The sequence below is a fragment of the Xiphophorus maculatus genome, chromosome 4, assembly GCF_002775205.1.
Source record: "Xiphophorus maculatus strain JP 163 A chromosome 4, X_maculatus-5.0-male, whole genome shotgun sequence".
NCBI classification, from domain to species: domain Eukaryota; kingdom Metazoa; phylum Chordata; class Actinopteri; order Cyprinodontiformes; family Poeciliidae; genus Xiphophorus; species Xiphophorus maculatus.
In genome coordinates, this window is record NC_036446.1 from 2625432 (window position 1) to 2642821 (window position 17390).

Here is a 17390-nt window from a genome sequence, read left to right on the forward strand (position 1 = left end):
CTAATGCTAAAGATAAATGTTAGCTCCACTAACTCTAACCCTCTGCTAATGTGATATACAGTATCTGGTATACTGGTTTTTATTGGCCTGTTTCCATTAAGCAAATTTATTTTTGTAATCCCAATTTGTGCAATTTTATGATCAATGGAAACGCAGCTACTGTTCCCCACTGAGATTCGTCCCGATCTTCTGAACCCTCTGGACATTGCTGGGCCGCCGTTGTTGACATTTTTCTTCAATAGCTGCGTTTCCATTGACGATACAGTTGTTCAAATTGGAATTTCAAAAATATGAGGTGGCTTCTCGGTTGCATCAAAATTAGCGTATTTTGCAAAACTGCAATGGAAATACTTTTTTGCATCTCACGAGTCACATGATCACCAACTGGATGCTACTGCTGGCGGAAACCACAAAGAAGACGGCAGGAAGTGGTAGGAGAATAACAGCGCAACATGTTTTTATTGACTTATTGAGTGAACAAACTTATTCACATGTGACTTTAATTGCAGTTCTTATTTAATGGAAACACTGCAATTGAGAGATTGAGTTTTTTTTTTTTTTTACATTAGCAGAATATAAAAGTGTTGCTCACATTTGCAATGGAGACACAACTCATGAGACATGAAGGAAGACATTCAGGTTGCTGTTGCCGGTTCAAACGATTCTCAACCTCCTTGGAAAGATTAGTAAAAGGTGCTGAAAAGAAACAATGATTAAATGTAATGATTGCGTAATTCTAATTTAAGCAATTATATGCTGGATGGAAACACATCTAATGACATTTATCCTACTGTTAAAGATTCTGTCTAAACTAAGTACATTAACAAATAAAAGAGCTGGATATTTGTTTTTGCAGGATACACTTTGCAACCTCCCCAACCCTTCAAGGTTATCAAGACAATCCTGATGGGATCCAATCCTGCAGGACTCGAAATGACCATCTGTGGAAATCTAATTTCATCACAAGCATCCTGCAGGCATCACAGAGCAGCAGCTTCTCATGGATATATTCTGACTGTTCAGCCAGAAAACCATCGGATCGGAGAGAAAATACAGTAATCATAGACTGTTGTATGCTGCAAAATAAGGCATATTTGAATTGCCACAAATGGTTCTGAAATCATCCTTTACAAAGAAAAACACTGCAAAAACACAAAATCTTACCAAGTATTGTTGGTCAAGTGTCTAGTTCAAACATCTTATTAGACTTGAAATAAGACAAAACTAACTAATATAGTTGCTGGTTTTAAGTCAATAATTTAAGTCAAACGTTCCAGTTCCACTGTCCGATTATTTCACTTACAACATGGGGAAAATGTATTGTTATAAGTGAAATAACCTGGTAGTGGAACCAGCACTTTTTCATCTATAATAACGAATTATTTACTCTAAAAAAGCTCCTGTGTCTAGCAGAAAAGTTACTTGTAAGTTAGTTTTGTCTTACTTCAAGTGCACTAGAAGCTAGACCAAAATTACTTGATAAAAAAGCCACTTATAAAAAAGAACAATCTGGACAAATCACTAATGCAGAATTACAGGCTGACCTCTGACCTCCCATTCATCAGCAAAGTTATTGAAAAAGCTGTGTGTAAACAATTAACTAGCTTCCTAACTATAACCAACCTCTTTGACTCCTTCCAGTCTGGTTTCCAGGGTTACCACAGCAGAGAGACCGCCCTTGTGAAAGTGTTCAATGACATCCATATAAATACGGACTGTGGCAGAACCACAGTGCTGGTTCTGTTGGACCTCAGTGCAGCTTTTGACACCGTTGACCACGACATATTACTGAATCGACTGGAGAGTTGGGTCGGACTCTCCGGTCCAGTGCTTAACTGGTTTAAATCCTACATAAAGAACAGGGATTTCTTTGTTTCAATTGAAAACTTCTCATCAAAGAGGTCAAAGGTCACATGTGGGGTACCCCAAGGTTCAATCCTAGGGCCCCTCTTATTCAATATTTATATGTTCCCACTAGCTCAGGTTATAACAGGAAATAATATTAGCTACCATAACTATGCAGATGACACACAGCTCTACATTACGATGTCACCAGGTGACCTTTGACCCCATCCAATCACTGAACAGATGCTTAGAACAGATAAATGTGTGGATGTGCCAAAACTTTCTCCAGCTGAACAGAAACAAAACTGAAGTTATTATTTTTGGACCTAAAGAGGAATGATTTAGAGTTATAGATCTAGAGTTGTAGAGCTAGAGTTATAGATCTAGAGCTATAGATCTAGAGTTATAGATTTAGAGTCAATGCACAGCTTCAGTTATTACAACTGAAAACCAGCAATCAGGCCAAAACCTGGGAGTAGTGATGGACTCTGACCTGAACCTCCAGAGCCACATAAAGACAGTTACAAAGTCGACCTTCTATCACCTGAAGAACATTTCCAGGATTAAAGGACTAATGTCTCAGCCAGATCTAGAGAAACTCATCCACGCGTTCATCTTCAGTCGTATTGATTATTGCAACAGCGTCTTCACAGGTCTGTCCAACAAATCAATCAAACAGCTGCAGCTGATCCAGAATGCTGCTGCTGGCGTTCTCACTAAAACCAGGAAGATAGAGCACATAACACCAGTTTTAAAGTCCCTCCACTGGCTCCCTGTAGCTCAAAGAATAGACTTTAAAATACTGTTGTTAGTTTATAAATCACTGAACGGCTTAGCACCACAATACATTAAAGATCTGCTTTTATTGTATCAACCTTCCAGACCTCTCAGGTCTTCTGGTTCTGGTTCTGCTCTGCATCCCCAGAACCAGAACCAAACGAGGAGAAGCAGCTTTCAGCATCTATGCACCACAAATTTGGAACAAACTTCCAGAAAACTGCAAAACAGCTGAAACACTGACTTCTTTTAAATCTCAACTGAAACACTTGGCCAGCCAGCCAGCCAGCCAGCCAGCCAGCCAGCCAGCCAGTCTTTTAAATCTCAACTGAAAACACTTGTTTAGAATTGCATTTGAAATGTAATCAATTACAAATTTATTGATGTAACTTGACTTAATGATTGATTCTATGTTGCATTGTGATTCTGTGTTTGTAATGATGTAAAGCACTTTGAAATGCCTGCTGCTGAAATGTGCTATACAAATAAAATTTGATTTGATTGATTGATTGATACGATTTTGTGTTTTTACAGTGTATGGCCGTCCTGGAGGAGAGAGGTGCTGTTACATAAAACAAAAAAACTTCATAAAAACAAATTTATTTACTAAGATATTTGCTCTAGAATCTAGACTAAAAATATTTTGTTTTCTGCCATGAAAGGCAAAACATTAAAACACTGGAAGTTTTACTGTTCCAACTGTTACTAGGAAGAGCTTAAAAAAGCCCCACAAAGAGTTTATTTCTTTGTTGTTATTGATTTGGTAAGAGAAAACCTTTTTTTGTTTTGTTTTGTCTAGACATACCACTTTTCTTTCAGAAATAAAAAATAAAAACCTTAATCCTGAATGCGCCTCAGTCTCTTTTCAAAGCAAACAGCTCGACTATAGAAAAGTTTCTTTGTGGCTGCGGCTGGGGAAAAGGCTGTTTATCTTATTTCCGGAGCAGCAATACTTTTCCCCGACAGCAAGGATTTGTTATTGATTCTCCGGGGAATTACCGCTGATTCCGATAGAGATTGTAAACGTGGACAAGAGTGTTTCTCCCCGCCCACGTCGCGGCCCCTCCAACCTGCGGCGGCTGCCCGTCGGTGAGGACGTTTGTTTGCGTTTGATAATTGGACAGAATGACAGATGGCGATGTTGACAGAAGCAGGAAGAGGCGCGTGATGATTTAGAGAGGGATTGATGGAGACACAAAGCAGGAGACAAACGACGCAGCCTGAAACAGAGAGCGGCTCTGTGAGAATGATGGCGGCTGCAAAATGCTCGATACGACGAGAGGAGGCGATGCTTCCGGCAGGGCGGCTGATTTATGACGTCTGAACAAAACGTAAACACGATCAACCCAATTTCCTATCATGTTAAATAGTTAGAGCATCTTATGTTTGTTTGTAAAGGATAAATGTCATCAAATCAACAAAAATACGTCAAAGTTTGTTTGGTCAAAGATGCAGTGTGTAACTTTTAAAAAGAAAAGTATGTTTTTTCTGTATTTATTGTGTCGTGACAATATGATATGAGAAAAAAATTGAGCTACTCTTTGAGCTACTGTCTGCAAAAAGCGCCGATCCAGTCAAAAATAACCAATGAGAGCAAAGAGGAGGGTTTTAGCGCTGTCAATCACTCACCTGTATGATGCTCAATGTGCTAATGATAGAAAAACAACTCACTGTTACAGGAAAATTGTTTATCCGCCATCATCGGTGACTATGCTAACTAGCTTTAGCATGTTTGGCAGGCTATGTTGTAATGAACCAGCTGGATTTGCAAATAGCTTTTCCTAATTGACAAAGTAAATAGCACTCTCTGTGTGATGGTGGAAAAACCATCAGCACTAATTGTAATTGTCAGCACTTTGGAGTAAGCAGAATTAATATTTATGCCTTGTGCTTTAGGGTTAGCAAAACTAAAGTGATTAGTGCTTTAGCATTAGCAGAATGAATGTTCTTTATTAGTGCTTCAAGGTTAGCACAACTAATTTTGTAGTTTGTGGTGTGCACCACTGGTAGCTGGTATTAATGAATCTCACTTCATCTTCCGCTCCTTATCACTGATGAGGTGACTTGACTTCATTGCAACTTCCAGATAATCAGGGTCACAGCTGAACTGGGACCAACCTCCATTTCTCCTTACTAATAGGTGATGGGGACACATGGAGGTAGCTTCCTGGTATTCTTTTGGGCCACAGGAGATCGTACCACCCCTAACGTCACCCCTAGGATCGTAAGGTTACTCAAACATTCCTCACCTCATTAAAGGACGGGTAAAATTACGATGTGAAAACATTTGATAATGAGCAGACCGTGTCTGTCTGGAGCACAAAAGCTTTTATCCTCCAATTCAGTCTCTGACAGAATCCAGTGAATCCTCAGAGGAATTAACAGAAAAGCCTCTCTGTCTGCTGGAAGTATTGCTTTTCAAGAAATAAGATAAACGGTCCAATTTACAACCTTGGCACAGACGAGCCGCACCGTAAAGCATTTCTTCTCATACAAGAGACACTTACTTCCTCCGACTGTATCTCATCTCTTATGTTTACATTTGAAACAACTTGGCGTTGTTCACAGACTCGCACCATGACCTTATCTAACTTTGCAGCTCAAAGTTACGTGATTATATAAGCTGCCGTCTCATTGGCTCGGTGTGTGGATGAATTTAATGAAAGGACGCTGGTAGAATGTTCTTGGAACGGTTCATCCTCCGAATGCTTCATTAGACGCCGTCATTGGCACATAAAAAAAGACGAAAGCTTTTAATGAGTCAGCGTGGCGCATAGGAAACAGGCTGCTAGTTAAATGTGTTGAGGACGGCCATGTTTGGAGGCTAAAATGGCAGGAATCCATGGAAGTAAAATCTTTTAATCATTCGACTGATTCTGCTGCATCTTGACTCGATGGTGGAGATCAGAAAGTGAAGCCAGGAGAAGCAATGAATGCCTCACTTTATGTGAAGCATTTAGACATGTTTAAATAAGTGTAAATAATAAAATTAGGGATGGTTAAATTCCCTTCAGCTTCAGGGGCTTTGAGTAAACTGGGTGACTGCGGCATTGTTAGTGTCTCATTTTCAGGCATTAGAATAGATCAGAGTCTCTACTGCTGTTCCTGGAAGATGCTGTCAAAATTCAAAGCATTTGTTATAAAAAAGGTAATGTAAGAGGTAATTCACACCAGTTGTGTTTAGTCTGCTTTAATCCAACTCCAGTCCGTTTGCCTAGAAACTCTGACTTGTTTAGGGAGTTGTTAACGCTAATCAACCATAAAAATCAGACTCTGTTCTGTCTACTAACTTCGGTCTGAGTTTGTGTCGTTTGGGTTCGGTCTCAGTCTGGTTTGGTTCGAATTCATATGTCAACACTAAGCTGACAGGAAACTGTTCCAAAAGCAGGAAGTGGGCTATCACACAGGGCATTCTGGGTAAATACAATCAAAACAAAAGTGCTAGGTTAGCACTAGCAGGACAAATGGTTCATGGCCTTTTACCAAAGACAAAAGAGAAATCTTGCAACCGCTAACATCTGACGCTACTCTATTTTTGTTTCCATTTGGAGAATGAAGTTGTGTTAGGCATCTTCTTCAGAGGTTTTTGTGTTGTTTCCTTCAGTGGTTCTTGCTGCAGCGCCCCCACAGGCGAGGAGGGGAACAGAGTTTGGTTTGGCAGTGCAGAGAGAAAAAGAATCAGCGGCTGAAAATGTAACAAATGTTACATCTTGGTTCCCAGTCGAACTGAGTCTAACGGACTGTGCTGGAGCAGAGATGCATGCAAAAGTTGCAGATTAAGTTTTGGTTAAGGCCCCGTATGACTTTGCTGCACACTTTCTAAGAGTTTTGACATTTTTCTGTGCGCTAGAAGAAAAAATCAGCAGGTCACATTAATTAGCAGCTGTGACTTATGCAATAATAATCATGACGAATGTTTTGTCAATCCAAGCATGAGAGCTTTTGACAGATTGGCTGATGGCGTCTCTGTAGCAAAGGTCAGAAAGCCTCAAAGCGTGAACGTTTGCAGAAAAAACCAATCATTTCTCAGCAGGTAAAAACTACTTGAACTAGAGCTGATAAAAATAAATTATTTTGATGTTTAAGTGAGAGGAAACAGATATTTTCACAGGGTAAATTATGTTCTATAAGCAACAATTTCTGATTTGGGTGAGAATAAATATGAATTTTAATGCTCTTTCTTTCTGTGTGAGTTTCTGTCCAGCTATCAATGATTTATTAGTTACTATAAAGTTTCTTCCAGGACAAATAAAGAAACAGGAAGGAGGATTTTGTTGACTTTAGGAGCTGAAACAAGCAGAACGTTGTGCATCATTGATGAGAGGCAGCTGAGAATACGGAATAAACACATTAATGGTGGACATGAACAAAACTAAAGGAAATATCTACTAATACATTTAATATTTTTCATGTCACTCTGTCACCTGTAGTGGAGAGGATGGATTTATTTTTTATTCATTTCTAAATTCATTTCCTCGTGGGTTAGGATGAAACTTGTGAAGTCTGTGGAGGACGATGAGGTGCGTCATCATTTCTGAGGTGAAAAAAGTAAAAATTTAAAAACCTAAAGCTTCTTTCTAAGTGTCTCTGAAATGCTGATTACTCTGGACCAGATCAGGACTGATGGGGATCCAGTCTGGTCCTATTGGAGTTTCTGGTCCTGCCATTTTGTTGGTTTCTGTTTCTTGATTTGCTTTTTGAAAATGTAAAGGTTCTGTTCTTTTCAGCCGCCTCAGATTCATAAAATCGATCCCAGTTTGTTGGCAGATGTTTTATTCTTCATCTTCATCTTCTTTTGTTTTGTTTTTTAGTAATCTTCCACTTCTTTTGCTATTTCTGGTTCATTTTTCTCCATCTTTCTCCTCTTTTGATTGTTTTTTATTATTATTTTCATTCTTCCCAGCATTCAAATTCTTTTCCCTCTGTTGTTTTCTTCACTTTTGAATTTATTTTAATCTTTGTTTTTCATTTTCTTTCTTCTCCCCTCTTCCACTTATTGATATTGATTGATATTTTCTCATGCTGGTAAGCTGCATTACTTTCTCATTCTCTTTCCAAAGCTACTCATATTTTATTTTTACCAGGTTTACCTGCACTTGTACTGTTTCATATCTATGTCTTTGCTTACAGTATTAGCAGTATAAGTAGAGCAGTTCTTCCAGATGTTTGCTGTTTATTTGCATACAAAGCAGGACGTCTTATGGATTTATTCCTGTATTATTGATACTCTTTCATTTCCACTAATCCGAAAGTCAGACATGATTTTATTTAGCATATCAGAGTGGAAATTGAATATCCCTCTTTTTATATTTTATTTGTAAAATATGTTTTTTTACACTTCATGTTTTTGCTATTTATAGATATTGTTTATCTATAATCTATTTTTGTATTGTTTTGTTTTTTGCCTTTGTTTTTTTGTCAGCATTGTTTTGTTTTTTTTGTGTATTTTACCCACGTTGAAGACTATGGATGTCAGGATCTGCTCCTTATCTGTGTTTATTTTGAGTTTCTGTCTCTTAGTCTCCGTGTTGTCCTGTCTCCCCTTGATTGTTTCCAGGTGTTTCTTGTCTCCTTGATTACCCTCTGTGTATTTAACCCCACCTGTGTTCTTTGTTCCTCGTCGTTGTCTAGTTTCCAGTTGTCACCTGTAGTGATCATTGCTCTCTGCTTCTCTGTGTTCTGGACTTTTGGATTTTGGATTTGCATCTTATTAAATCATCTACTTTATCGCTACCTGGGTTTGCTGCCTCTGCCTCACCACCACTCACACCGCAAAACCTGACAATGGAAGTGCATTTGACAGAATTGTGAAACTGAAGTCAAAATTCTGAAAAAACTCAGAATTTTGAGGAAAAAAAATTGAGAAAAATATCAGAATTCTGAGTTTGAAGTCCAAATTTTCAGAAAACAACTCTGAATTTTAAGAAATAGCATTCTGGGAAAAAAGTTGGAATTCTTTCTGGGGTTTTTTCAGTGGCCCTAATTTTCTTCCGTAGAAATCTGGTGATAATTTCACTTCCACTTTCTGCGGCCACATGTATTTTCTTTCGCCCTAATCAGATGCTCTTAATAATCCAAAGTGATAAAAGAGCAAAGCTGTGTTTTAAAACATAACAATATGCAAAACAAAATCTGTTCCAGCAGTTTTATTCCTACATTTCATTGATGAAAATACTTTTATGATCTTCTTGCGGAGAGTTTACAATTCCCCTGAAATCATAAATAAAATTATCGCTTTTCAGTCATAAACAAGTGAGTTTTATACTGCAGGTGCAGGAGCTATTTGTTTTGAATTTTTATGAAGGTTGTACAGCTTTAAACAAAAGTTAATTATTTAGAGTGAGGTTATAAACGGCTGAAGGTTTGTGACTCATTGTCAGTCTCATGAAGTTCCGGTTAAATCGATGGTGTTTGCGGTTTACAACACCACAGAATGCTCTATAATTATGTTTTATCTGAAGCATTGCACTTTGTTGTGTCACAGAGAAATTAAATTGAGGGCTGCTGCCAGTGTCTACACTGAGGCTCAGCTGGTTTGTTGTTGGTTTTTCTGAAAAATCAGCTGCTGTTCAGGAGCTTATAAATAGAGCTCAGCCTTTTGGCGTTGGGGTGTGAGTTTTGGCTCATTTGGAGGTTTAGGAAGCAGAGCCAGGTGAGTGTGATTACAACAGCTGCAGCTTCGTCTGACTTCCTCTGAGAAAGCTGTTCTGCCAGGAATCTCAGGCAGCTTTTCTAAGTTTTAAGTTTTCTCATGTGCTTAATGTATTTTTCACACGCGATTGGCTTTAAATTAGCAAAACATTACATTATTTTTACAGAAAGGTGGATACTCAATGAAAATTGAAAATGTATAATAAAGGAGATAATAGGGTTATTTTACTGTAAAGTAAAATATCCTGCATGAGCAGAAGTTTTTCTTCTCTTGGCTTCAAATGTCAGGACTGGGTTATTTGGGTTATTTTGATTATTTGTTTCTAATTCTATTATTAATTTTGCTTCAGTTTCTTGTTTCTCTTCAATCAATCTTGTTTCTATTTTTATATCTGATAGTCTGGTAGACTCGGTTCAATTTGGGACCAAAATATCTGAGTCATACGATCTAAACCTTTTGAAAAACTTGTTCCCCTCCTCGTCTGTGGGGGCGCTGCACGAAGAACCACTGAAGGAAACGACACAAAAACCTCTGAAGAAGACAATGAGCACTTCCTTCTTCACGAAATGCAAACAAAATGGAGCGCCGTCAGATTTTAGTGGTTGTAGGATTTTTATTTTGATAAAGGAACACAAGCCATTTCTCCCACTTGCGCTATGCTAACACGTTTGTTTTGTTGTATTTACCCAGAATGCCCTGCGCTGTGGTCCGCTTCCTACTTTTGGAGCGGTGTCGTGTCCGGTTGGAGTTCATATTCGGACCACAGCAGAGTTCCCTTCAACAGAACCGAGACCGAGGTTTGTAGGTTTGTTGGTTTCGACATGGATTAATCCTCACTCGGCTCATTTTTCAGATATTTTGGATATTTTTTTCTGTCTTAAAAATCAACTGTTGAAACTATTTTAGTCTCTAACTCATTTTCTTACCTAAACTTTACTCTTTTCTTTGTCACACAGCTAAATAAGCTGTCAGTCATGAACAAGGACAAACTGAGGGAAACATTATAGAAACTCCAAGACAGACTTTTATGGTGCTGTATGATAATGTTTGATTTGAATCGTATCATTCAGTTTAAATGTACTTCCTTTCATTTTGCAAATTGATTGTTTTCATATTTTATTATGTTTCAGCCACTAAGATGAATGCATTTCATTGGGATTTCCTGACAGACCAGAATGATGTACACAACCTTTCACAGTGGTAGCCATAAATGAATCCAGTACAGTTTAAGAAATCAGCTAATTAGTAAATAGAGTCCAGTTGTGTATAATTTATTCTCAGAACAAATGTTGCTGTTCGGTGAAGGAGAATATTAGAATAAGAAAACATTGTTTATTCAAATCCAGCTCTTCTTATTTCTGTAAATAATTAAAACACAGCTAATTTTTAGTGTTTGTGTAATTTATGGAACATAAATGTGGCAAAATATGATTTATGCCAGACATTCAACACGTTGTGTAGTTATGCTTTTTTTATTAGAATAATGCTACACGGGCTAACATTATGCTTGTTAGCATAATGCTGCCTTACTAATTATTGAAAATCTGTGTCTTGTTTTGTTCACAAACGTTTAATGGCGTTTGAGTTATTTTAAAACACAAAATATTCAAAATTTTAAGTCTTTACATGTGGAATGTTGGTAGAAACGTAATCAGAAATACTTATAGCTTATGTGATTACTACTGAATCTTATGGGGGAACTAATTATATGCGTCAACTAATTAACCATAGATTATTTTTCAGATTTATTTCAGGCTTTTATTTTTGTTGTCAGCATCCTGCAGCTGCCCAGGGGGAAATGAAAGGAGGCTCGGTGTTTCTGGCTCGGTGTCAGCCTGATGTCACTTTCTGGCTCATCTCCGTTTCCTCTGAGGCTCATCTGGGTTTAATTTTAAACATTTTAATGATATTTTATTTTCTGACCAGCCTGAGGATGCTTGATGTCACAACACCTGATTATCCAGCTCATTTTAACACATTTTTAAAGAACACAGCCACTCCGCTGCTTTAAAAAACAACAGGACTTTAATATCATGACACATAAAACATTCAGCTGAAACAAAACACAGCGGATGAAGGGCATAATATTGCTGGTTTGACATTACAGTGTGCTTATGGTCCCACGGGTTGAGTTTATTGAAGTTGAAGTAAATATTTACAGAAACGTTTTATGATATTCTCATCCTCATGTCATTTTTTTGTTGTAAAATAACACGGAATGTTTTACTCCTAATAATACAATTTCTACAGTTGTTGTAAGTGTTGGACAGTCACTCCAGCTGCGCCTGAGCTGTGCAGTAAATAAAAAAATCTGAGCGTAATTACAAAGGGGTTCAGTGAAAGTCTTCTCTTCCCGAAGCTACATTCCGATCCGGAGAGGCTCATAAGCACTTCAGCAGGAAGAAGTTGCAGAAAGCTCCCCGGGGACAGTCGCACATCTTCCCGATTCGTGCGCCTTTCCTCACCGCGCACTGCTCTCCAACGTCACACTGACGGGGAGACAAAAGTGGAAGATGTTTAATTAAATTATAAACATATATATGAAAAGTTTGGTGAAAAAATGAAATACGTGTTTTGCATCTACCGTTGGGACTTGACCAAATTTCTTCTCCCACGATGGAAGTCGTTTAGCCTGCAGCTTTTCAAGAACTTCTTGGAGAGCTCCAAGCTGTCGGAAAATAGAAAGTTCAGATGCAAAATGTTATTATCTGCACATTAAAAACTACAATTTACGCCGTTTTATTTTTAACTGGGCTTAAATGAAAGTTTATGTGAAGAAATTTCAAGTGAAAATTGCGTAAAAATATCTAAATATCCGGGTTTTTGCAAGGACTCACCAGCTGCTTTTCACTGGTCAGGTTCGGTCCTTTCGGGTAGAAGTCCCGCAGCGCTCTGGGGCTCAGCTCCTCCTCGGACTCCGCATCCAGCAGCCCCTGCGCTCCGGCTCCGGCGGCGCCGGCGGAGAGCAGCAGCAGCGCGCAGAGGAGCGCGCCGCTCAGCATCCTGGAGCTCTGCATGGTCCCGGTGCGCGGCGACATGTGGCCCTTTTCCCCGATCTCAGATAGTACTCAGGTCCTCCGCGACAAACACCTTTTTATGTGAGATGCTCCATCTGCTTGCTCCACCTTATTCTTTGATTTTTTTTTTACCCCCCTCGTTTTGTCATGCGTAACAGCCGCCTTGGGTGAGTCATCCCGTAAAAGTTGCTGGGCAAGAAAAGCTCAGAGAAGTCAACAATAACAGCATGGGGTTGTTACTGACAGAGTAATGGATTACTTGAGCAATAAATAGGAGCTTCGTGTAAACAGCAGGGAGTTTATTCTCAGCTAACCAGATTATCTGAAACCAGCAGTAAAACATTAAATCTTTAAAATTACCCTAAAAATCCCCATCAGTAGCTGCGTTTCCATTAACCATAAAATTGGTCAAATTGAAATGAGGAAAATTAATTTCTTTAAATTGAAACAGGCAAATTTTGAAAAACAAAACAAACTATTTATTTTTAAAAAGGTTTTGCACTAAGCTAAGGTAGTTTTTTTATGTATCGAAATAGATGGTTTTGGCAAAACTGCAATGGAAACAGTCATGTGATCGGCAGCCGGATGTTGCTACTGGCGCAAACTATGAAGAAGACAACAGGAAGAAGTTTTAAAATGCTTTTTAATGGCTTATTGTTTGAACAAGCTTATTCAAGTGTGATTTTAACTGTTTAACTGTTTATTTAATGGAAATAATTGTGGTTTTTTTTACATTAGCAGAATATCAACAAAGATCTGCACATATTTTTAATAGAAACCGAGTTAGTGAGATGTTTTAATCCCTCATTACATCAGATGTAGCTCTCTGTAGCTCATTTCCAGCGTGCCCTGCGTTTAAACTGTCTCAGGTTATTCTTGTGCAAATGACCCAGGTTTAAACGTCATAATCTTCTTTTGTTCCATCACATTTTCAACAGACCGCTGTCTGACATGCAAAATAATTCCTCTCAAGCTTGAAATTAGTCTTCAGCCTCACTGAAAAGTGGCTGAAAGAATCTCTGAATATCAGCTGTGATCAAACTGCTGTTGGGTGAAGGAGCCTGAGAGAAAGTTTGTTCTTCTCACTGAGAATATGTTGATGCTGAGATGAAGTTATCGTTTTTCCATTTCATTTCTCTGACAAAAAACAGAGAACTTCTTCCTTTGAATTGAGATTTTTTTCATTCTCACCAGACAAATTTGCTCAAAATCTCCTTTCTAGGGAAGAATAAGAAATATTTTATTTGTTTTTCTTCTTCTAATTGGCATTCTGTGCAATGATGTGTTTCAGAGAGTTTGGAAACGCCTTTTCCAGATTGATGGGCAGCGTCCCAGTTTGGATTTCGAAGTACATTTGTTATAATATCTATGCTGATGACACACATCTTTATTTTTCTCCATTACCACCTCACTGTAGTTCACTTTAATCACAGAACTGCTGTGGTTTATACAAGTGATCACATGTTTCCAGTATAAATGTGTGCAAAACTTTAGCCATATTCTGCTAAATAAACCAAATTGTGCAATTGCAGTGTACCGTAAATACGTTTGTTCCCACTATTAGTTATTAAAAACATGTTGCACCATCATCCTCCTACCACTTCCTGCCATTTTCTTTGTTGTTTCCCTCAGTAGTAGCATCTGTTTGTTGGTCATGTGACTCTTGTGATTCTGTTTCTGTTGCAGTTTTGTGAAAATTTTTTCTGAAAAATTTGATTTTTTTTATCCCTGTGTTTCCATTAAGTAAATAATTCATAATTCAAATTTGTATAATTATACGGTCAAGGGAAATGCAGCTGCTAATGAAGATCAGTTAATTAATTGCACCTGACTGCTATATCTTTCTGAGTTATACAGATTTGTTTTCCTGCATTGCAAAAAATACTAAATCTTACCAAATATTTTTGGTCTAATTTTTACTGCAAATATCTTCGTACATTTGAAAAAGGATCAAAATTACTTTTCAGCAAGATATAGGAGCTTGTTTTTAGTCATTAATTTGTTCATGTTGATGAAACAGTTTAATTCCTTTGGCAGATTATTTCACTTGTAAAATGGGAAACATTTAGTTCTATAAGTGAAATAATCATCATGTTTATCTACAACTTTTCCATCAATGTTAACAAATTATTGACTTAAAACAAGCTCCTATATCTTATTTAAAAGTTGCTTATCAGGTAGTTTTGTTGTATTTCAAGTGGGCTAAGATATTTGCACTAGAAACTAGACCAAATATACTTGGTAAGATTGAGTATTTTTGCAGTGTATGCCTGTATTGGAGCATAAAGCTGCTGTTTACCTTCCTCTGACGTGACTTCCAGTGCATGAAAAGGAGTTTATTTACTCCAAACCAGCCTGGATTTGTTTACACGTGTTTAGCGTTCACTCAGACAAGTCGACATTTTCTTTTCTGATCATTTATTGTAAGGAGTGCAGTCTGCAGAAAGTCGAATCTAATCACCTAATGACCTCGGCGGTGCAGCGGAGCAAACGAGAGCGCGGAAGCGTCTCCTACAGAACCGAGCCATTGAATGTAAACGATGCACCGCACAAAAAACTAATGAAGTCATGTTTGTGAATGAAATGGCCCGGTTGTCCTGAATGAAACGTTAAATTGGCGTCTCAGTCGTTAAAGCCGGTGTAGGGAGGGAGACGTGAGTCATGCAGCTTCAGGCACAATCAAAGCTTCCTGCTCCTCTATCTCCATCAGCTCCGAATCCAGCAATCGGTGCCGGGTTTAAAGCTGGATCACTCCAGAACAGGATGAAGGACACAACTGGAGCCACAGCAAGCAGAGGACAACATGCAGCCTTCGCCGTGTTACAGCATGAGAGCCCAGGTCTACTTTTAAACACATCATTTGCATTTTGGCCTTTTATTGCCTTCAAATAGCTTCAATTTATCTGGTTATTTTATTCTTTAATATATTAAATGCTGGGCTGCACAGTGGCGCAGTTGGTGAGTTCTCTCCGGCTTCCTCCCACAGTCCAAAGTCCTCTAAATTCTCTCTGTGAGTGTGTGTGTGAGTGGTTGGACAAACATGGTTGTTTGTCCAGGGTGACTCCGCCTCTCGCCCAGAACGTTAGCTGGAGAGGCAGCAGCTCCTCCCGACCCTCTAAGGGACGAGGGTGTAAGAAAATGGATGGATGGATATTAAATGCCATCAATTTATGCAATTCCAAATTGCAATAATTTTACCAGTTTATTTGCATAATGAGGTTGTCTCTTGGGAAGAGTTGGGTAACTAGTTACATTTACTCAATTACATTTACTTGAGTAACTTTTTGAAAAAAAATTACTTTTACGAGTACTTTTACTACGCTGTACTTTTTACTTTTACTTGAGTAATTTATTATCAAGTATTTCTACTCTTGAGTAAAATTTCTGGATTTTCTACCCACTGAATGAAAAACAAACATGTTTTAACCAAAAATTCACCAGACACAGACACAGCTGTAGATTATATTAAGCTTTAAAATTGCACATGCCCTTTTTAAGAAGGATTTAGTAACGTATTTGTGCGTTTACAGGTTTTGTGATGCAGTTTCTTCCTTGTACTAAACTTTCTGTGTGTATTCTTGCTGTCATGTCTACAGACTTGTCTGCTGGCTGTTTGGTGTTTCACTCACTAAGGCTCACCAGCACCTTCAGTTCCCATTAAAGACGAACCTGTGGAGAGCGTTGGGTTCTGTAAGTACCTGGGAGTTATCACTGACATTTACTGAAAAATCAGATTTGAGAAAATACTGATATTTTGACATAGATTTTTTTTTACTGTTTTGATATTGTTGTTGTTTGATTGCATGTTTTATTAAACAGTTTTATTGAAGACATTGTAGCGTTAGGGCCACACTAAGGAAAAACAGAATAAAGTTGTAATATTATGACTTTATTCTTGTGTTATTTAGACTTTACTCATTTTTTTTTAGATTATTCTCATAAAATGTTAGTTTTCTACTATTATGAACATTCTCATATTTTCACTTTTTTCTAAAAGTATGATTATATTCTCATATTATAACTTTACTCTCATAATATTATGACTTTATTTTCAATTTTTTTATTTCTCAGTTTGAAAAGTTTTGACTTTTGAAATTCAGATTTCCAGACTTCAAAATTTTTTGACTTTTCAAATTTAGAAAGTTACAAGTGTTTTCCAGAAGATTTCTGAGATTTTTTTCTAGCAAATCTTCCGCTTTTCAAACTCAGAAATTTCTTTGTCTGTTCTTGAATACCTTTTTAGATTAATCTCTAAACCTTTGAGTTTTTTCTAGCAAATGTTCAACTTTTCAAACTCAGAAAATGTCTGAGATTAATCTCATATTTTCAGACTTTTTTGGAGGAAACGTACTCATGTCTATACTGGCTCTAATACGTCGTTCTGCTTACTGTTTCCATTTGTTTGTCCAACGGATCACCACCATCCTGAAAAGAGAAACGCTCACCTTCCTCTAACTCCTCCCCCAGCCTGACACTTCACCCAGTGACACAAATATAATCAGAACTCATTTTATTTCTAAGTAAATTCAGTTTTTCCCCCTTTTATTAGACCTTAAATCCTTAAAAGTTGTTCTTCTGCTTAGCCGCTGCACCGTGTTTGAGACTGGTGAGTTAACACCAACTGACAGAGAGTCTAATGAGCTCTCTGCCTCCAGTATCTCCAGCAGCTATTAGCCCAAGAAGCATCCAATCAAGCTGTTTGTCTGTCACTCTGTGTTTGTGTTGCAGTTATACATTAATTCATCCATGTTGAACCTACAACTGCTTTGCCTCTCATTGCATCAATCAAACCTGTTTTAAAGAAACCTAATCTAGTGCTTCGATAATAAGTAATGACAGGCACATATCTGACCAGACAGTTTTAAGACATTTCACCTTATAAATTACAATTTTTGGTCTATTTTTGAGTTATTTGGTTAATATAAACCCGAGAAAACAAAACAAAAATCAGATCTGGAGGTCCTCAAGGCTCCGTTCTTGCACCACCATATATATATCTTAATCAGAATATAAAGAGAAAACAGTCTGATGATTCATTCCTTAAGTGCCCAATGGATCTAATTAGCATCATACCTAAATTTACACTAATGAAATTTACA

General features: G+C 37.8%; 1 protein-coding gene and 1 long non-coding RNA gene across 2 annotated transcripts; one reads left to right on the forward strand and one right to left on the reverse strand.

Moving 5' to 3' along the window:
- Positions 1-7057: 7057 nt before the first annotated feature.
- On the forward strand, positions 7058-10700 carry LOC111608478. Its single transcript, XR_002752689.1, has 3 exons — positions 7058-7161; positions 9965-10071; positions 10231-10700. It is a non-coding gene; the product is annotated as an uncharacterized LOC111608478 (long non-coding RNA).
- A 576-nt stretch (positions 10701-11276) lies between these two features.
- LOC102219664 (cocaine- and amphetamine-regulated transcript protein-like) lies at positions 11277-12435 on the reverse strand. The gene is made up of 3 exons (XM_005808096.2): positions 12112-12435; positions 11859-11942; positions 11277-11763 (listed from the first exon to the last, which is right to left on the reverse strand). Exons 1-3 carry the CDS (start codon positions 12310-12312, stop codon positions 11656-11658), a joined length of 393 nt encoding a protein of 130 aa, XP_005808153.1. The 5' UTR covers positions 12313-12435; the 3' UTR covers positions 11277-11655.
- Between the last annotated feature and the right edge of the window lie 4955 nt (positions 12436-17390).